A 21,351-nucleotide genomic window follows, 5' to 3' on the forward strand; every position below is an offset into this window, starting at 1 on the left:
GGTCTGTGTCCCAGTGGGCTCGAAAGGATAGCAACGGTGGTGTTGCATGCATTCTCAGGGAGTCCGTCAACCATCTGGTGAGATGTCGGCCCGTGCCCAATTCATGTAGATACTGTATTGATAAATGGGTGACAGGTTCTTGCGTTAGGTTTCCCCATGACGTCCACAGCGATTGTATCACCGCAGCATGAAGCAAAACATGGCCCTGCGGTAAGCCCAATTCTTCAATGAGCACTTCAAATGACAATAGTTGCCCATTACTTTATAAGCCTATTACTGCCTCCTCACATTGAGAAAGCTCTGCTTGGTGTATTAATATTGTTAGTTTGTTTTTAGATTGCTGACCAATTAGTCAGTTGCATTACTTACTTAACTGTTGAATTCCCCTGCTTGGAGCCGGGGAGGTGGGACACTGGCACACAAAGGAGAGGGGGTTAGAGATAGGGGATTAGTGACTTTCCCCCTTGGCCATCTGTCTCCTTAGCGCTTTTCCTTGCACACTGTAATGTCCTTGACAGGTTCCACTGGACTCTGATAATTGGGTAACATGGTGATATCGACAGGAGGGTGCTATAGGATGGATGGGCAGACACAAATTGAGTTGTGGGTGTTTACCGGGGGTGGAGGGGATAAGCTGTTACACAGAATTTTTTTATGTTGATTGCAGCAACACATTGCAGGAACAGTGGGGTCTGGGTGGGGGGTACAGGGCGGAGAGTGGATGCGTGTGGAGCTGATATATGATGGCTGTAGGAGTACGAATGCTGACACGGAATGTGCAGGTGCTCATTCCATTGCTAAGAGGCACCGGACAAACGCTTACCTGTGACGATTGAGGGTTAGCATTGTATTACTCTAGGAGATGAACCTCATGAAGGCGGAGGCACAAAAGCTTGGTAAAAAATGGTGTGGGCAATTTTTCTCTACTACTTATTCGTTGTATGGCAGGGGAGTGTCTATCTGGGTGGCAACGGGAGTCCTCTTCCAGCTGAGAGGGCATTCAGCAGATATGGAGGGTCACTATATACTATTGCATGGTGCCCTAGATGGCCGTGAGTTGTGTCCGCTGAAAGTTTATGCACCGAACATAGACAATGGTGAACTTTTTGCTACGTTGGAAGATGCTCATTGCCTTATGCATGTACCCCGGTTATTTGGGTGGGAGATTTCAACTGTGCGTTGGATGGTCTGCTGGATAGATAGCCACCATGATTGGGTACGAACCCTCGCATGATGGCTGGATTGCAGGAGGTTATGCACAGACTACAGTTTGTGGATGTGTGGCGAGTACTTCACTTCACTACGCAGAAATATTTCGGTCACTCTTCAACCCATGGTACTCGCAGTAGGCATGATAGATTCCTTGTCGCTGGTGAGGGTGTTCTAGACATTGGGAAGGTGGCGTATCCAGTGCGGTTCCTTTCTGATCATATGCCCCTGCTCTTGGAGTGTGGGTCGGTGCCCTGCTATTCCATTATGGAGATTCAGACTTCAATCTTTTGGAGGTCCCAAATATGCCATGGATATATGGTAGGTGCTGGAGGTTTTTTTTCAGGACCATTTGTAGTACAACAAATGCGCGTGGGACGGAATGGGAGGCACAGAAGGTGGTTGTCAGAGGGGCTAGCTTGGGTAAGACATATACCATTAGAAAAAAAGCTAGAGCTGGAACTGGGTGAGACGAAATTGTGGCTTGTTGAGTTACTGAGACAAATGCAGGGACGGGAGGGGGATGATGCAGCACTGACAGAGGCACATAGGACTGTGATGAAGATCTAGGATAGGCTGGACTGTATTGTCCGGAAAGAGTATCGCCAACAACTAAACAGGGAGGGGGATAGGTCCAGGCGCATGCTTTCTTGGTTGCTTAGGAGGGAGCATCCTCCCCCAACAACCCTGACCCTCCGAGCCCCTACAGAGAGATGAAGGTGGCTAGTCAGCCGTGGTGGGGTTGTTGCATGCTAACCTTGCTGGTATCTACTCTGCCCCCACCCCAAGAGATGGCCTTGACAGTTACTGAATTCCTAGCACAGATGTTATTACAGCATTTAACGATGTAGCAGGCAGAGAGTTTAGGTGGGGACATAACACTAGAAGACCCGCAGGAGGTGCTTCGAGAGATGGCTAGGGGGAAAAGTCCGGAACACGACAGGCTCCCATGGAATATTACCAGGCACACGCTACCACATTGCTCCCAGCGTTGTTGGAAACCCTCTTGGAGTCCCGCAACAAGGATGAGCTGCTGTTGCGTATGCGGGAAGCGATTATCATGCTTCCTAAGCCAGGTAAGGACCCTGCGGATCTTGGTCATACAGGCCCCTGTCCATGTTGAATGTAGATGTGAAACTACTAGCGAAGGTGTTGCGGCTGGGAAGAGTTATTGCGCATTGGTGGGGTATGACCAGTGTGGTTTTGTCCAAGGGAGGGATTCATATATGAACCTTAGGTGACCGTCTCATGTGATAAATGCAACACGGGAATCCACCTTTGAGGCGGCAATGGTGTCATTGGATATTGATAAGGCCTTTGACACCCTGGCATGGCCACATCTGTGGGAGATCCTGAGGCGGATGGGGTTGGGTTTCCGGTTTGTGTCGTGGGCCCAGCAGCTCTATACTTTGCCCACGGTGAGAGTGTGATTGAGGTATCAGGTGTCTGAACCATTCCGTATTGAGAGGGGCATTCAGCAGGGATGTCCCTGATCCCTGCTATTGTTCACACTTGCTATGGAGCCACTCACGATATTCCTCAGGGATCAGCTGTTGGGTTGGAACATTTCAATAGGGAAAGGTCATCATATAATCTCCATGTATGTGGACGGCACCCTTATATGTAAAGGTACCGGCGGAATCCGTCCCATTACTGATGCGACTGCTGGAGCAGTTTGGCACAGTGTACGGGTTGCGAGTTCACCTTCATTAGACGGTGCTTTAACCTCTAGCCAGATTAGTGGATAGAGAGTTGTCGGGTCATCCGTATGTAGCAATGAATGGCATGGGAAACACAGTTTTCGGTATTTAGGTAACCAGTTTACCCACAATAGCGAACTCCAGTATGCTCTGAACATGGGGGAAATACTGGAGGGATTGAAGCTTTCTATCAGGTTTTTGACTAAGCTGCCATTATCGGTCATGGGTAGGGTGGCCCTGTGCAAAATGATCCTACTCCCCCACTGCCTCTATTAGATGCAATATTCACTATGCTCATTGCCTTTCAGCATGTTTAAACAATTTGATAAACTACTAATGCAATTGGTTTGGGCAGGGAAGAGGAGCCGGTGAGACTGGACGTACTAAAGTTGGATTTGTATGATGGGGGACTGGGGGCTTCCTGATCTGCATTTGAATTATTTGGCTGGTCCTCGATGTGTGGCGATGTGGTGCGATGGAGACCCGTGCTGGGAGAAAAACTTGTTAGCGGAGACTGCGGTTGCTGATGGGCTTTCCCAGTTGCTGATGTGCTGCAGGGATCTGCCGCCGGACACCCCCTTCTATGTAGCGAATGTGGCTAGGGTGTGGGGCACAGTGGTCTGTAAGGTTATTAAGAGGGCACCACATTACCCACTCCTTCCGCTTTTGGTGGTTGTGCCCCTTCAGGCGTATCTGTGAGGCCATGAATGTTAAGGGCTGGATCACGGGAGATGGAAGAGGGTGGGTGATCTGTATATGAATGGTAACTGCATGGATTTAGAGAAGAAGGGAGCCCACTATGAGGTAGTTGGCCAACAGTTCCTACAATATGCAAGCATTTTACACAATGTGTGAGGGATTTAGCCCTCCTTTCTTGAGGAATCTCAACGATCACATGTCCTTGGGGTTATCCTGGACCCGGGGGCATATAAAGGCATCATTTCCAGACTGAATGTGGCACTGAAGGCTGATAGGAAGACAGTCGTGGCCAAGGGGTGGGAGGCCTAGGATAGAGAGGTGGAGGTTTTGCTGACAGACGGAGAATGGCGTAGGGTGTGTGTGCAAGTGCGCGAAGTAGAGAGCAATGTCTGCTTTAAATTAGTACATTTTCATTTTCTTCACCAGGCCTACTTGAACCCGGCCCGGCTACATAGAGCATACCCAGCAAGATCCCCGGGTTGCATTAGATGTGGAATGACACCCGCAGATTTTTGCCATGTGGGTTGGCCTTGTGCACAACTTCGGCCATACTGGGGTGAGGTGTGTGGGGATGTGTGTGGAGTGACCAGAGTAGCAGTGGAGCTGACAGTCCGCCATTGCCTGCTGGGTTTGCTGCCCAACCCCTGGAAAGGGCACAAGATCAGGGATAAATTTGCCCAGCTTGGCCTACTATTGGCACATCTCCGTATAGCTATACACTGGGCTAGCCCCGGACCCCCAGTGCTCATTAAGTGGAAGGCAGACCGGAGAGAGTGGGCAGTGGCAGAAGAATGCAGACTGAGGAAGGTGCGATTGGATGAGCACATGGAGAGGGTCCTCGAGTTGTGGTTAGATATGTTGGCTGTAATGGATAACAATGGACAATGGGATGAAGAAGAGGGGCTAAATGGGAGCGGGGAGGAGAGTGATGCCTATGAGACAGGTGATAGTGCAAGTAGAGGTGGATCGGATTAACGCACGTCGCTTGTTGAGCTACAGGGTGTGATTGGGGTGGAGATTACTGGTGGAGATTACTGGTGGCCCCACATTTGTTTAACTGTGAGAGTGGACTTTATGCAAATGTGTTTCCCCCACATTTTCCGCTCTGCACATACATCACTCTGTGGGAGCTTAAGGTATGAGAGGGGAGGGAGAGATGGGCGGTCTAGGTTCTCTTCTCCAATGACAATGATGTGTGAAGTTCCCCAGTACTGCACGAGACTCGCCTTTCCCCCACTACCCACCTTATGGAGATATGTTGTTCCCTGTAACGAATGTGTAACAATGCTGCTATGTTATTTTTCTGCATTTTCTTCATGAAAAACTTGAATAAACACATTTTAAAAAACAAAAACATTATGGAATACTTTTTTTTCTTTTAATGGTGGTGTAGAAGACTACAATAATTACTGGAGTGGCGTGCTGGTCACCATGCCTCACAGCATTTAACAGGTTCTGAACTATAATAACAGGCCAGAAATGGGGTGCTGGTCATAATTTTTTAATATGATTTTTTCTTTATAAATGGATGCACTCTCCACCTAAATATTTGTGCTATGTCGCAGAATTTATACTATATTTTTTATTACCGAAATGTTAAACAGTCATTGACGTTTGGACCAGGAGCGCACTGCACACCTGACTATAATGGTAATGTGTGGTAAGTAACTCAAAGGCTTAAGATGGCCGCCAACTGTTCTACAATTTTTTTTACATCCAATTGGGCACGTAGTATTCTAATGGAGTTTCTCAAACGTCAGGAAAAAATGGCCAAACCCCTTTCACATAATAGTCGATAACCCAACACGTTAAGATGATTGCTGGCTAATGAGCTTGTTTCTAGAGGCGGTGCAGCTTTTATTTTCCATGCACACAGGCGCTGATACTGCAGCCTTGAAACAAGCTGAGATGGCTGCTGGTGCACCACTTGTTTCTATGTCGCTAGAGTTTTTACCTTTGCACTTGGCGATGCAGCCTTCTCCCGATACTGCGCATAATTTGTCTGCCCCAGGTAATATATTGCACGCTCACACCTACCTGTCCCGCTGTAATGCAAAACGCTGACCAGACGCTTCTGGATTCATTGAAGACACAGAGGTAAATACTTTATTTTAGATGTGCTGTGTTGAAATCAGGATGCATTTCGTCATAGTGTGGGTTGTCTGTTCGGGGTGCCTGCTGTTTGCTCGTCGACACATATAATAAATGGCTACTTCAGTTGAAACATGAAATAGATTTATTGGAAAATACAAGTATCATAGATCACCCCAAACCACTAAATGCAAGACTCATCTCCGAACCGTCTTCCTTCCAACATACTTAAGAACCTGGTGGACACTCATTTCTAGAGTGGAACCTTGAGCACATAAGACACACCCCTACAGATGCTTCCACACCTGAAAATGCAATAAGAGTACATAACAATGTTGCTTAAACTATATGAACACTACAGGTGGGCCCACCAGGGAGATGGTCTTTAAGGCACTGAAGGAGTGTCCAACCCTACAGGGCACGAGGCATCTGGTGATACCTCTGGAGATCACTTAATTTATTGGGAGAATGACATCTTGTATAGTGAGTCTAAGAATCCTGGGCATGGGGCAACAATGCTACAGGGACTTTCTACCGAGTTTGACTCATGAAACTTCCATGGCAGGACATATGGGGCAAGACAAGACCTTTCCCAGGCTTGTCTCTCAATGTTATTGGCCCCATATGGGGATAACCTCAAATACTTTTGTTAGGACCCATCTCACCTGCCAGGTCAGTGGGAAAACGGAGAAAAGGCTAAAGGCTCCCCTGAAACTCTTACCTGTTGTCGTCACTCGCTTTGAAAGGGTGGGCATTGACATTGTAGGAGCCTTGGACCCCAAAACTGCCTTGGGCAACAGGTGTATCCTGGATTGGGTGGACCAACCACAATACAAGACATTGACCAAACCAATATTTAGTTTTTTAATATTTACATTTTAAAACACATTTTAAATACATTCATTGAAAATCTCATAATACTATGTTAATAAAAGTACTGCCTAACCTTCCTGTAACATACTCTTTTTTCCTTAATGTGATATTGACTTAACTATTTCAAATCTATGTCAAGAATTAGAAATCGCCCCAGATGTACAACTGCACTGAGGTACATGAATGGGTTTTTGACTGAACACAATTCTAAATTCTTCTCTTTTTCATGGTACCTTCCTAAATACTTCAGTTAGCTAAACACATGAGCTAGGTTATCGTATGCTTGTATGCAGTATGAGTGATTAGTAATTAAAAGAGCATTCAAAAGAAATTGAAGGTGGCTTCCAAATGATCATGGTTTTCTGTTCAAAATAACAGTTCTTCTTGTAAACCAACATATGCATTACCAACTCTGTCAGTGTAGCGCAGAGTTCAGTATATGCTACTGCACTGTTACATTAAATAACATTCCAACTACAGCACTTACATTTGATGCACTCATTGTGACCCTAAATTGTATCGTTAAACTTTATATACAAACATTTTTTCACCTACCATAAATAGCAAGCATACCCACCAGAAAATGTAGCACAATATTTCTGTTAATTGAATGTTTTGTAAACAGCAAAAACAAATCTCATTTCAAATTGTTTTTTATTATCAGTTTGTTGAACATTTGCTCCATTTTTGTAACAGTGGCATTTGATAGCCTTGAAAAGTGCAGAGTGCGGAGGCAAACTGTGAATTACATGAATACACTACATTTATGAACTTTAAACTTGCATCATTGTATCTTTTAGCAATTGCTTTATGTACATCCTGTGTGTTACTACTCCGTGGTCTAAGAGTAGACGGAGGGAACACCATCACCATGTTGACCGCTAATGACCATATATCTACGTTCTTCATTTAATGAAAATCTATATATGCATGGTTAATCAACACTAGTACATTACGGTTCAGTTCATGGTACAGTGATGACGTGTGCCCACGTGACACTTTAGTTTCTTGTGTCAAAAACATTACCACTAACAACCATTCTGCTCTGTAGATACTATTTACAAGTGTATTTTACTGTATAGATTTAAAAAATGGACAGGAGTCATGAAATAGTACTGATATTTTAAATCAGAGTATCTCAGGCATATTACTTTCAATACACGTTTGGTGAAAGCGCAAGACTGGAAAATGATATATCCATTTGTGGTGAGCTACTTCACATTGACAAAAGATGGATGTGTCTAATGTACTGTACATTCATTGTTTTCTGGTGTACTGAACAATGCGGATAATAACAGAAATCCTCGGTGCTCCAGGAATTTTAAAATATTGAATTCTACATTTTAAAGTTCATCTTTAACCTAAAATGAAAAAGAAAAAAATATATAAAGATTTGCAGTTTCAAACTTGACTTAATTTGTGTTCATGCTTTATGAGCTCTGGCTAAAAAGTAGAAAAAAGCCACTCTTTGCTATAACACTGCAGGTTGCTAGATAGTGAAAGTGGAATAACAAAAATAACACACATCTGTGCAACTTCTATTATCATTCTTTTAGCACCTTTATATTGGTCTGACGTTGGCATACATGCTATGCTTTCTGAAAATGGTGCATACCTTTTAAAAGTTTAAAAAACATATCAGAAGGCAAATTTCCATTCACTGTTTTTTGTCAATCTTTCTTACAAAATAAATCTTACAGAGCACTATGTAGGCACCCATGTAAGCAGCACACACCTGTATTGAGGAGCAATGGGAATAATGAATAGACATAGGCAATGGCCCATTTAAGAGGGAGAGGGGAGACGAGGGTGCAGCAGAATGATGTTGATGGCTCTATTTACAAGGGTTCTAGGGTTCTTCACGATGAAGAAACATTTTTATAAGACAAACTGTATTTTCTGAACTCATATACGTCATAAGTTAACCGTTGTTGAATTACATTTAAAATGGTACCAAATAAACATACTTTGTCCTTAATCTGAAATGATTTACATTTGTGTTGAAACCTGAAAAGATTACTTAGGTCAATTATAAATTTGCAAAAAGGAATATTTGCATTTAATGTGCTCTAGCCCTAAACTGAGTTGAACAAAATGGCCATGGCTACTTGATGGGACTCCTCATTTAAATTATTCATTTTACAGCAATAAACACATGTAACATATATTTAAAAAACAAAAAAACAAACTTTAGTTACACGTCCAGATAGTCCTTACATGTGTTGAAATAAAACATGGTCTTCTGTGTTGCAAAGATCGGAAATTTGGTGCAGGGCAACTGAAATTTGAATTTGTATTTTCAAATCTCACATTGTGTGGGTCTTGTAGCCAGATACAATCGTGTGGATTGAGTATTAGCTCTGGTGCTAAAAAAACATGAGTTTCAGCTTGGGGGAGTGGCCAACTGCAGTGGAAGGCGGCGGCACACTAGCCCGGTAAACACTAAAATCCGAACACATATCTGACTACAAGAGCCGTAACAAACCTCGCCAGAGCCCGCAGAAGCTGGGAGGTCCCAGTGAGACGATTTGAGGGCTGGGGAACCGAGATATGGTCTAGCCAGCGAAGCGGTGATCCGGCAGCAAGGCCCGTGCTGCAGGGACAGAGCGGCCTTAAGAAACGCGGTCGCCGGAGTCTCGCCTGCGACAAAGGAGGGTGGCGGCAGACGTGATCGACTCCCGCCATGGTGGAAAATGAAGGAGGCGGCTGACAAGCTCCAGCCGAGACAGCGCCAGACTGGGCGGAGAGGTGAGCGGCCTTGGCTTAACATTGCAGCAATCGGCCTACGGGAGCGCAAGGCGCCACCGGGCCAAAAACTGAGTAGGGCGTGCTCAGGCCTCCCAGAACAGATCGGTCCCGTTGAGTTGCAATAGTGGGACCGGAGAAACACAACACACGTCCTCGGGATGCAGCGCTGGCCTGGAGAAGCAAACGCATTGGGACCCACAGGGGAAGGAGGATAGCGGCCATTAACTTTAGCAGCCACTGTCAGGGAGGATTTAGAATGGAGAAGGGCGGGTATGGCCGCGACCAACTTCCACCGTGATGAATAGTCTGTGAGACATCAGAGGAGTCCCAGTCAGGAAAACATTAGAGGCCGGGCGAAGAGGTGTGCGCCCTCAGCACAATTCAGCAGCGACCGACCACTGCGAGTGCGGACCAGCATCGGGCTTGAAACGGCACAAGACCTACTCACGCCTCCTAACACTGACCGGTCTCACTGAGCAGAAGTAGCAAGACCGGAGTAGAGCAGCATACAGCCATGGGAAGTTGCGCTGGCCCAGAGACCGCGGGGGACCTACGGAAAACGGAGCAAGCTGTGCCTTAAACTAAGAGAACTCCTGTGGAGTCTGCCGAAACAGGCCGTGGGCAGGCTGGAGGTCTGCTTTCGGACCTGGGATGCAATTCTGGTGACAAGAGGACAGGAGAAAGGTACCAAACCTCGATGAAGTGAAAGGAGCACACAGGGCTAGAGTCTGATGGCAAGCGTGGGCGTGGCTGGGGAAATCTGACAGGCCGGAAGAGGCCAAGGCCCCAGAGCAGGCGGTGGAGAATAGTCGGTCAGGTCCGTACATATGGGCAAAAGTGTGCCTCCCCAACAAGTGCAACAATGGCTGTTGGGAAAAGTGGCCGTGTGACGATGCAAGTCAAACTGGACAAATATGCATGGCAAAAAGGGGCAGACATGAAAGAAAAAGGGCCCGAAAATGTGGACACAACTCGGGGCAAGTGGATCCGACTCTACAAGACATAATGACTGCCATTACCTCTGTCCACATCTTGCTGGAATCTAGGATAGATGCAGTCTCTGCTGAAGTCTCCCTGATTAGAGCGGCCAGTCAAAATATGAGTGCCAGAATAAAAGAAGTGGAAGACACAACCAATTCATTAACTAAAGATACCCCTCTATTCAAGAAAAAGATCAAAGACCTCCAGGCATGTCAGGCCAGGATGGAAAACCAGCTGGACGACTACGAAGGCAGGGCCCGACGCAATAACGTATGAATGTTGAGCGTTACGGAGAGAGCAGAAGGACAGGACGCCTCCCAGCTAAAAGTCCCTCCCCCCCTCCCCTACTTAATGGCAGCCGCACTGGTGCTAAGGCAAACCCGTCGGCGCCCATCCGCGACCGGTGCCAGGAACCCTGGATCTCCAACCATCCATCACTACGACACCAACACCCTCCTCGCACTCAAACCCGGAAGACACACAGACTGCCAATAGGGCTCACCGAACACAACCCACTGCCAGTTCTCCTGCCTCCGCTACCATCGGACCTTCACCACATCCCTGACCCTCAACACCACCAGCAACGACGACACACTCAACTGCATCCTCCTCAACGTGCGCTTCATACACAAACATGCCATGGAAATCTGAAACTTACTCGACTCTCTCTCTCCCGACATTGCCTTCTTCACAGAGACCTGGACCAACGCCGCCTCCTCCCCTGACATCAACACCGCCATCCCGGAAGGCTACAAGATCCAGAGGAAGGACTGTCCCAACCATCGGAGAGGAGGCCTCGCCAAAGTCCACATAAACACCCTACGTCTCTCCACCTCCAGCGAAACCTTCCCTTCTGCCGAACACCTGCATTTCCAGATCAAGACCAGCCCTAACACCACACTCCATGGGACACTCATCTACAGACCTCCCGGCCCCGGACACCCTTCGCCACTGCCATCACCAACTTCATCGCCTCCCACACCATTGCATCAACGAACTACATACTCATCGGAGATCTCAACTTTCACCTCGACAACCCCAGCGATTCCAACTTCACCATCCTTTGTGACAACCTCGCACACATCGGACTCAACCAACTCGTTACCACACCGACACACAGGGCAGGGCACATCCTCGACCCCATCTTAGCTGCAGGAAATAGCGTCCACTTCAGCCACACAACACAACCACCTTGGACCGACCATCACTGCGTCCACATCACTGTCGATAAACCCAAAGCACCTAAACCAGCCCCATGCCCGCCTCGAAGGAACTGGAGCAAGGTCACCGACTAGCAACTGAACTCCACCCTCTCCCGAGACAACCACACCTGGGCATACGACACAAACACTGCAGCCAGAGAACTCCACACATAGATCTCAAACTGCGCAGACGAGCTCGCCCGCAACGCAACCCCGGCAAACAATGCCCCACCGACTTCCTAGACACCAGGTGCACCTGCAGACGCCTGCAAAAGAAGGAGTAGTTTCTGTCCTGTAACTCCAGTTCTGTAGTAGGGGTATCACTGTTATAGTCATAATCTAGTGAATAGTCCCGCCCATGTGCGTGGACCCCGGCAATCAAAAATAATCTCTTAAGATGTCGAAATAATGCAGAAACTGCAAAGACACTTAAGAGAGAATTTAAAGACAAATAATGCAGCCTATATCCACAGGCTACATTGTCCAGTACTTCAACTAGAAATTCCACCAAGAAACACCACACACAACACAGCCTGCTAGTTTCTACATAGAGAAACTTGCCTCCTCCAGTCAAAGACTCTGGAATGATAGAGAGAAAGGTAGGGACAGACAAGCCCCATAGGCTGCCATTATGTGGCTTAAATAGGATACTGTGCCTTTAAGAGAACTTTCCAGAACTTCTCCCAGTATCCCAGAATGCATAGCAGGTCCCTCTACTTTCAGTTCTTTTTGAAGGCGAAGCATGCCAGACCTGTCGCATTCTTTACAAGATGAAATATCTCCACCGGGGAGGAGGGCGGGCGCTTATGACTATAACAGAGATACCCCTACTACAGAACTGGAGTTACAGGACAGAAACTACTCCTTCTGTAGTAGGGGATCTCTGTGTATAGTCATAATCTAGTGAATAGAATGGCAAGCCCATCCCCACACCAAAGCGGCGGTGGAGAATAAATACATAACGCCACTACTGTGCGAACAAATTCTGCAGCGAAGCCTGCCCAACCTGAGCGTCTGCCCTGGCGTCAGCGTCCAGGCAGTAATGCTCAGCAAAGGTATGAACCGACTTCCAAGTGGCTGCCTTGCAGATTTCAGCAATCGGCACGTTACGGAGCAGAGCCGTCGTGGCAGCTTTGCCCCTGGTGGAATGAGCCTTAGGCTTACCTCCTAAGGTCTTATTAGCCTTTTGATAACACAATTGTATGCAGGATACAATCCACCTAGAGATGGACTGCTTAGAGGTCGCAAGACCCGTCCTGACCGAACCATAATTGATGAACAACTGGTCAGACCTACGAATATCCTTGGTTTTATTCAGATAAAATTTCAACACCCTCCTAACATCCAGGGAATGGAGAGACCTCTCCGCTGGGGATGAAGGGTTTTGAAAAAACGTAGGCAAAGTTATAGTCTGGTTGACATGAAAATCAGAAATAACCTTGGGAAGAAATTTAGGGTGAGTACGCATAACAACCTTAGCAGCATGAAATACAGTATAAGGTTCATTACAACACAACGCCTGAATTTGACTCACCCTGCGGGCCGATGTAATGGCCACGAGGAACGCCGCCTTCCAGGACAGGTGCTGCAACGAAGCCTTATGAATAGGTTCAAAAGGCTCCTTCATCAATCTGGACAGCACCACATTCAATTCCCATGAAGGCGAGGGAAGCCTGACAGGAGGGAATACTTTCTTCAATCCTTCCAGAAAATCTTTGATCACGGGATCTGGAAAAAGGAAGTCTGTGAAGGGCATTTCCTGTAGGCAGTCAATGCAGCCAGATGAACCTTAATGGAATGCACATTAAGGCCAGACTGCGCCAAATGTAAAAGGTAAGGAAGGATGACATCTTCCTTGCAGGTCGTAGGATCATGGTTCTTAGACTGGCACCAGATACAAAACCTCTTCCACTTGTAAGCATATGAAGTCTGAGTGGAAGGTCTCTTAGACTCCTTCAGTATGTCCATGCAATCATCGGGCAGATTCAGATGGCCATATTGCACTATCTCAGGAGCCATGCCGACAAACTCAAAGACGAGAGGTTGGGGTGTAACATCCGCCCCCCCGAACTTCGTGAGAAGGTCCGGCCTGCACGGCAACCGAATGTGAGGAAGGAGGGACCGGTGAAGTAGGTCCGTGAACCACCACTGCCTGGGCCACTCCGGGGCGATGAGTATCATCCGAGCCCTGGACCGGGCCAGCTTGATGAGCACCGCCGGAATCAGGGGAATGGGAGGAAAGGCGTACAGAAAGCTGTTCGTCCAGTCGATCCATAACGCATTCCCCAGCGTCCCTTGCTGGAAGTACCTGGAGGCGAAGTCTCTGCACTTGCTGTTTTCGGCGGTGGCGAACAAGTCTACGTCTGGAGTTCCCCACCTTGCGAAGACTTCTCCTAGTACTTCGTCGTTTATGACCCATTCGTGGTTTTCCTGAACCAGCCTGCTCAGTGCGTCTGCCTGAACATTCTGCACACCTGGTAGATGGGTGGCCGTTATCGTCAGTCCTCTGGCCTGGAGCCAGTGCCAGATCACCTGCGCCTCCTGTGACAGAGTACGGGATCTCGAGCCCCCCTGTTTGTTGAGGTAATACATCGTGGTGGTATTGTCCGTCTGTACAAGCAGAGAGTTGGTCTGGAAGGACGGAAGAAAGGCCTTCAGCGCCAAGTGAACAGCTCTGAGTTCCAGGAAATTGATGTGATATGTGGCCTCCATCGGTGGCCACGTGCCTTGAATCTGTAGAGTCCCGGAGTGCGCTCCCCATCCCAGAAGAGACGCATCTGTCACGACAGTCTGCGTGGGAATGTCCTTGTGAAAGGGAACCCCTCTGAGGAGATTCTCCGCCGAACACCACCACTTCAGAGACTGAAGAGCATGCAGCGACAGTCGAATCTTGTCGTCCCAAGATCCTTTCCTCTGATCCCACTGGTCCTCCAAGCACTCCTGCAGCGGTCTCATGTGCAGTCGTGCGTGTGGCGTCAGGAAGATACAAGAGGCCATCGATCCCAGTAGAGAAGACACCGTCCTCACTGTTGTAGATGGAGCCGTCATAAGAGCCTGAGCCTTCCGAAGGAGTGATAATCGTCGCTCTTCCGAAGGAGACACGCTTGCTGACAGCGTATCGATGGAGGCTCCCAAGTACTGTATGCATTGGACCGGAGTCGGGACAGACTTGGCCATGTTGATGTGCAGCACCAGCTTGTTCAAGAGAACGCACGTCTTCTGGAAGTGTGCTCGCGCTTCCGGGAAGGAGGATGCCTTGATCAACCAATCGTCCAGGTATGGGTAGACAAACACCTTGTTCTTCCTCAGGTGTGCTGCTACCACCGCCATGCACTTCGAGAACGTTCTCGGCGCAGACTTCAGTCCGAATGGGAGTACTGTGTATTGATAGTGATTGGTGCCGACTTGGAACCGCAGGAACTTCCTGTGTTTGTGTGCAATGGGCACATGGAAGTAAGCATCCTGTAGATCTATAGCGCAAAGCCAGTCTCCCTGTTGCAACTGAGGATAAATCTGATGCAACGACAGCATGCAAAACTTTTCTCTGCGAATCCATTTGTTTGCCTGTCGCAAATCCAGAATGGGCCTGAACTCGTTCTTGTCCTTCTTGCGAACCAGAAAGAACCGGGAGTACAGACCTCTTCCTCTCTGAGACAGAGGTACGTCTTCTATCGCCCTTTTCCTCAACAGGATATCCGCTTCCGCCTGAAGCTCGCGCAGCCGAAACTGCGAGCTGACCGGGGGAATTGCTGGAGGAGGGCTGATGAACCGAAGACTGTATCCATTGCAAACAATATTCAGCACCCACTTGTCCTGAGTAATTTTTCTCCACTCTGCCAGAAAAAATTGGATGCTTCCCCCTACCGGAGTGGGTAACAGATCCGGGGGAAGTAGGTTCCTAGGGCCTAGACCCAGCCTGGCCCTTGGGCGCCGGGGCAGACTGCTGGCCACCTCTGCCCTTCTGGCGCTTCTGGAACGGCTTGCGGAACTGGTTTTGCTGTTGAGAATGTCCCGCAGCCTGTCCACGGCCTTGTCCGCCGTACCGCCGTTGGAAAGGGCGGTACTGCTTCTTGTTCTCCTTAGGCTTTTCTAGGCCCACAGCCGTCAGCGTCTCCGCCTCCGCCTTCATGCGGGCCATCTCGTCGTCCGCATGCTTCCCGAAGAGGGTCTCGCCGGAGAACGGTAGATTGGCCACCCTCTGCTGTGCGTCCGGTTTCAGGGACGTAAGCCGCAGCCAAGTGTGGCGCCTTTGGTTGATTCCGTGGCAAATACCGTGAGCAGCCAACAGGGAAGAGTCTGCCGCCGCGGTGATGATCTGGTTGGCCACCAGCATCCCTTCACTCAGTATTTCCATGAAGTCTTCACGCCTCTCCCGAGGCAAATGCTCCGCAAACCGCTCAAGGGAGTCCCAGAGGGCGCGGTCGTATCGACCCAACAGTGCCGTGGCACTCGCCGCTTTCATGGCGGTGGCGGAAGTGCTACAAACTTTTCTCCCTGCCGAGTCCATCCACCTGGACTCCTTATCCGGGGGAACCGTGGAGGAAGGAGTGGTGGCATGCTGCTTGCGGGCTGCCGTCACGATGACAGAATCAGGAGGAGGTTCCGTTCTCAAGAAGGCCGGATCCGAATCGGGGGCCCGATACTTCCTCAGTAGTCTGGATGGAGCCGCCTTCGCCACCGCAGGGGTGAGAAACAGGGCCATCGCCGGTTCTTCCAAACCCGGCACCAGAGGTAGGAGGGGACGAGACAGATGTTTCTGATGTAAAGTCTCGAAAATGACCGATGTTTTCGGAGTCGGCACCGTTAGGGAGATGCCCAACTTCGCAGCGCCCCGAAAAAGGACGTCCTGGAACGCCACCAGGTCATCTATAGGGGAAACCCTCGTGTCCGGCGACCCCGATAGGGTAGAGTCCCGTGTCCCAGAGGACTTCGTGTGGGAGCGAGATTCGCGCCTCCTATGGCGGTGTCTCGACCTTGTGGATGATCTCTCCTTCCTCCCAGAGCGAGAGCGAGATCTGCCTGCTCGTGGCCGCTCCTTCGGCTTTCGTGGAGGGGTCTTCCTCGGTTCCTCACGGGGCTTGGGCTTTGGGGTCCCCTTAGGAGGAACAGGCAGGGACGGCAGAGAAGTGGACCTCGGAGGAGGAACTATCGGCTGCGGAGCGGGTCCATGAGGAGGGACCGGAGGAGGAGGAGGATCTCCTGAAGGTAGTGGAGGATTGGATGGAGGGTCCTCCTTAGGCACGGGAGGGGGAGGAGGAGGAGTCGGAGTCCTGGGCCTAGATGGAGTGTACACTTCCGCGATCCTTTAGGAGAAGGGCACGGAGAGCCATTCCCATCAGCCGGTGACCGCTTCCTTTTGCGTCCTCCACTCGAAGCAGCGTGACTCCTGGGACTAGAACCCCTTTTGCGCCGTTTTGGAGAGGCTGACCGACTCCTAGACGCTGATCGCTGCCTGCTGCGCTTGTCCGGTGTCGAACGACGCTTCCTCAACTCCGGCGTCGATCGCCGTCTCCTCGGCGTCGACCCTCTGTGCCTCGGCGTCGAACGTCGGGTCCCCGACGTCGACCTCTTCTTCCGAGACGCCGTACGCCGTCTCTGCGACGTCGAGCGTTCAGTCCGTGACAACGAACGTCGCCGTCCTCTGGATGCCCTCGACGTCGAGGAGCCCCTCGACGTCGACCGGTACCTCGACGGCGATCGACGGTGTCGCCTCGACGGCGAGCGTCGATGCCTCTTCGACGGCGAGCGTCGATGCTTGTCACTACGCCTCCGGCGTCGGTAGGAAGACCTCGACGTCGACGAAGACTGTGACGACGGAGGCGGCTTCGACGGCGACTTTCCCTTCGACGTTGAGTTGTCACGCCGTCTCGACCCGGAGCCCCGGGGAGAAGGGGAGCACGCCGCCGTCATCCCTCTCGACGTCGTCGTCGATGCAATCGACGTCGACGGAGACCGGGACCGTTTGCCGGACTTCCTGCCTCCGGGGAGCCCCCCAGAGGCCTCGGCAGGGGCAGAGGGAAGCTTCCCAGCCTGCCCAGACCCACCTGTAGTCTGCAGACGCCTCTCCTCAAGGCCAGAAAGCCTGATCTTCAACCTGTCCCTCAGAAGCCGAGCCGAAAACTGCTGGCAGATGGTACAATCCTCAGGGACATGATCCTCAGGGAGGCACACGATGCAGACATCATGGGGATCACTCGTGGCCTTCTTCCTCCCACATGCTGGGCACTGAACAAACAGGCCAGGTATTTTAGAGCCCTAAAACGCCTAAAACAGCACAAAAACAGGGAAGGGAACACCAAGAAGTGAACTACAACACTATTTGAAGGCAAAAGTGTCGAAAAAATTTCAATAAACCCTTGAAAAAGGGAGAGCTCAATGCCAGGGTCCTGTAAGCAGGAGCCGGAAAAAAGAACTGAAAGTAGAGGGACCTGCTATGCATTCTGGGATACTGGGAGAAGTTTTGGAAAGTTCTCTTAAAGGCACAGTATCCTATTTAAGCCACATAATGGCAGCCTATGGGGCTTGTCTGTCCCTACCTTCCTCTCTATCATTCCAGAGTCTTTGACTGGAGGAGGCAAGTTTCTCTATGTAGAAACTAGCAGGCTGTGTTGTGTGTGGTGTTTCTTGGTGGAATTTCTAGTTGAAGTACTGGACAATGTAGCCTGTGGATATAGGCTGCATTATTTGTCTTTAAATTCTCTCTTAAGTGTCTTTGCAGTTTCTGCATTATTTCGACATCTTAAGAGATTATTTTTGATTGCCGGGGTCCACGCACATGGGCGGGACTATTCACTAGATTATGACTATACACAGAGATCCCCTACTACAGAACTGGAGGAATACTAAGACAACTGACAGCTACTCCACCTACAAGGATGCCATGACGGACTACCACAACCAAATCAGAATGACCATAAGGAACTTCATCCACAACAAAATCCTCACCAACCTCAAGGAACTCTTCAACATCATCTAGGAATTCACCAACCCACGCAGCGAAGCTGCAGACATCACCCCGTCCCAAGACCACTGAGACAAGCTCGGGACCTACTTCCACCTCAAGATCAGAATACTCTGCGACAACTTCACCGACAAGACACTACAGCCAGCCCCCGCCTCCCCAAGACACCAGCTAGCCCACTATCTACCCACATCTACCTCCGAGCCGCAGACACCATTGCACCCCAACTGCAACACACAATCAACACCACCTTCAAAACAGGCACCTTCCCAGACGACTGGAAGTGCCCCAAAGTCAGGCCCCTGCTCAAGAAGCCCACGGCCGACCCCAAAAACTACCGGCCCATCTTGCTTCTCCCCTTCGCAGCCAAAGTGGCAGAGAAAACAGTCAACAGGGAACTGACACGATTCATCGAAGAGCACGTTGTCCTCGACCCGTCCCAATCCGGATTCCGAGCCAACCACAGCACCGAGACCGCCATACTTGCTGCCACAGACGACATCCGCGCCCTCCTGGACCAGGGCCACTCTGCAGCCCTCATCCTCCTCAACCTGTCTGCAGCCTTCAACACCGTCTCTCACCGAACACTAATCACCAGACTACACGATGCCAGCATACAAGGAAATGCCCTAGACTGGATCCGCTCGTTCCTCACTGGAAGAAGCCAAAAGATCAGACTACTACCCTTCCTCTCCGCCCCTACGGACATCACCTGCGGAGTCCCACAGGGGTCCAGCTGCTTTAACACCCTCCGCATCCCCCAAAAGACTTTCAAATGGATCCCCCCTGAATCGAGGAAAACAGACACCTACGCACCCATCACTAGCAAAATCGACTATGGCAACACACTCTACGCCGGCATCAACAAGTCCCTACTCCGCAAACTGCAAACAATACAGAGCACCGCGGCCAGACTCGTCCTTGGCATCCCCCGCCATGAACAGATCAGCCAACACCTACGAAGACTCCACTGGCTCCCCGTGGAGAAGAGAGTCACCTTCAAAATCCTCACTCACACCTACAAATGCCTACACAACAATGGACCCAAATACCTAAACAACAGAATAAACTTCCACGTACCCAAAAGAAACCTACGATCATCCAAACTCGCACTGGCTGAAACCCCGCACATCCACAGATCCAGATCAGGTGGAAGATCCTTCTCCCACATCGCAGCCAAGACCTGGAACGAGCAACCGGAAGACATCAGATGCGCCCCCTCCCTGAACACTTTCAGGACGACCCTCAAGACCTGGCTCTTCGGCTGAACGGAGCGGCACCCTCCCACCCCCCTCAGCGCCTTGAGGCCCTCACGGATGAGTAGCGCGCTTACAATTCCCTGATTGATTGATTGACAGGCAACAGACTTGTTCACAGAAGACCTTATAATGAAGCATTTGCATCCCAAAGGCCAGTCCAAGTACTTTTCGATTTAAAGGGCGCACAGAGTCCCAGGGGGGCGACCAAAGTCCAGAACACCCATTCTTGCACGAGTATTACAAAATTGAACGAACAACCCTCACTATAAACCCATAGTGTTTAAAAATCCTGCATGTGAAAAAAAAGCTAGTAAAAGAAACAGAATATTATTTACAAGAAAACTGAGGCACAACAGAATTGGTACGAACCTTATGGGGGGCATTTGGTGCAGTGATCAAGGGCGAGCTCTTGCTTTATTGGTTGGCCACAAAAAAGAGTTGAGGGCATGCATAGAGATGCTGGAGAGGGAAATCCTGGAAGTGGAAGCAAAGGTAGCAAACTTGGATGACGAACTAGCTAGACATTCCCTTACAATGAAAAGGCTTGATTACATGCAGTTATTAACGGAGGCAGCTAGGTCTAAACAGAAGACTACGCAGCACAAAATATACCAGCTAGGTGACAAAACAGGCAAACTCTTGGCATGGCTGGAAAAACGGCATTGGGCCCAGAGGTGGGTAGCCCAACTACGGAATAATGAGAGAATAGAGTTTAGAGATCGACAGCAGATCACAGAGATATTAGCCTCTTATTTTGCCCAAATATATATGCCTGTTCCTTGACCCCGGAGGATCGAGACTCCCCTGAGGGGGACCTCACGGAGGAAGAGATAGCAGTAGCCATGCGGGGCATAAAATCGATGGAAGCTATGGGTTCCAACGGGCTCCCTATTGAACTGCTAAAGCTGACGGCCTCTAAGAAAATATCTCCTCTTTGCACTATGTATCAAGAAAGCTTCCAGAAGGGCTCCCTCCTGACCCATTTCACTGCTTAATGCAGAAACAAAAGTTTTGGCCACAGCACTGGCTAATCGACTACTTCCCATCATTAATAAACTAGTACATCCAGATCAGTCAGGCTTCATACCGGGACGGCGCACTGCCCTTAATCTCTGCCGGCTGCATGGAGTGTTTGGAAAGATAGATACGATACAGGGAGATGTGGCCCTGCTTTCACTGGATGCCAAAATAGCATTCAACACGATCGAAGGGCCTTATCTATTTGCAGTACTGTCCCGCATGGGCTTCAGCCCCAAGAACATGACGTGGATCAAACTCCTATACACTGACCTGATGGCACAAATAGTTGTTAACCGCCACACATCACGACAATTCAAACGGGGGAGGGGGACTCGACAGGGTTGCCCTCTGTCGCCTCTCATATTTGCCTTAATGTTAGAGGCGCTGGCGACCTGGGTGCGGGGGACCCCATGATTAGAGGAATGAAATGGACAGAACAGCATGAAGATAAAATCTCCTTATATGCTGATATTTTGTTATATAATAGCGGCCCGACAGTTTCTATCCATATGAGCTTACATATATTTGCGATCTTTGGTAACCACTCAGGATACAATATAGACTGGAAAAAATCCACACAATTCATGATCTGTGGCACGGAGCCACGA

The 21,351-nt window shown here is 49.5% G+C and overlaps 1 protein-coding gene across 1 annotated transcript in view; it reads right to left on the reverse strand.

Moving 5' to 3' along the window:
- Positions 1–7,207: 7,207 nt before the first annotated feature.
- The window catches only part of POGLUT2 (protein O-glucosyltransferase 2), a 124,904-nt gene continuing 110,760 nt past the window's right edge, over positions 7,208–21,351 (reverse strand). Inside the window, exon 6 of the mRNA XM_086947886.1 lies at positions 7,208–7,933. Coding sequence (XP_086804012.1) covers positions 7,916–7,933 — 18 coding nt within the window. The 3' untranslated portion in view covers positions 7,208–7,915. The remainder of the gene's footprint in view (positions 7,934–21,351) is intronic.

Source organism: Lissotriton vulgaris (genome assembly GCF_964263255.1).
Source record: "Lissotriton vulgaris chromosome 8 unlocalized genomic scaffold, aLisVul1.2 SUPER_8_unloc_1, whole genome shotgun sequence".
NCBI classification, from domain to species: domain Eukaryota; kingdom Metazoa; phylum Chordata; class Amphibia; order Caudata; family Salamandridae; genus Lissotriton; species Lissotriton vulgaris.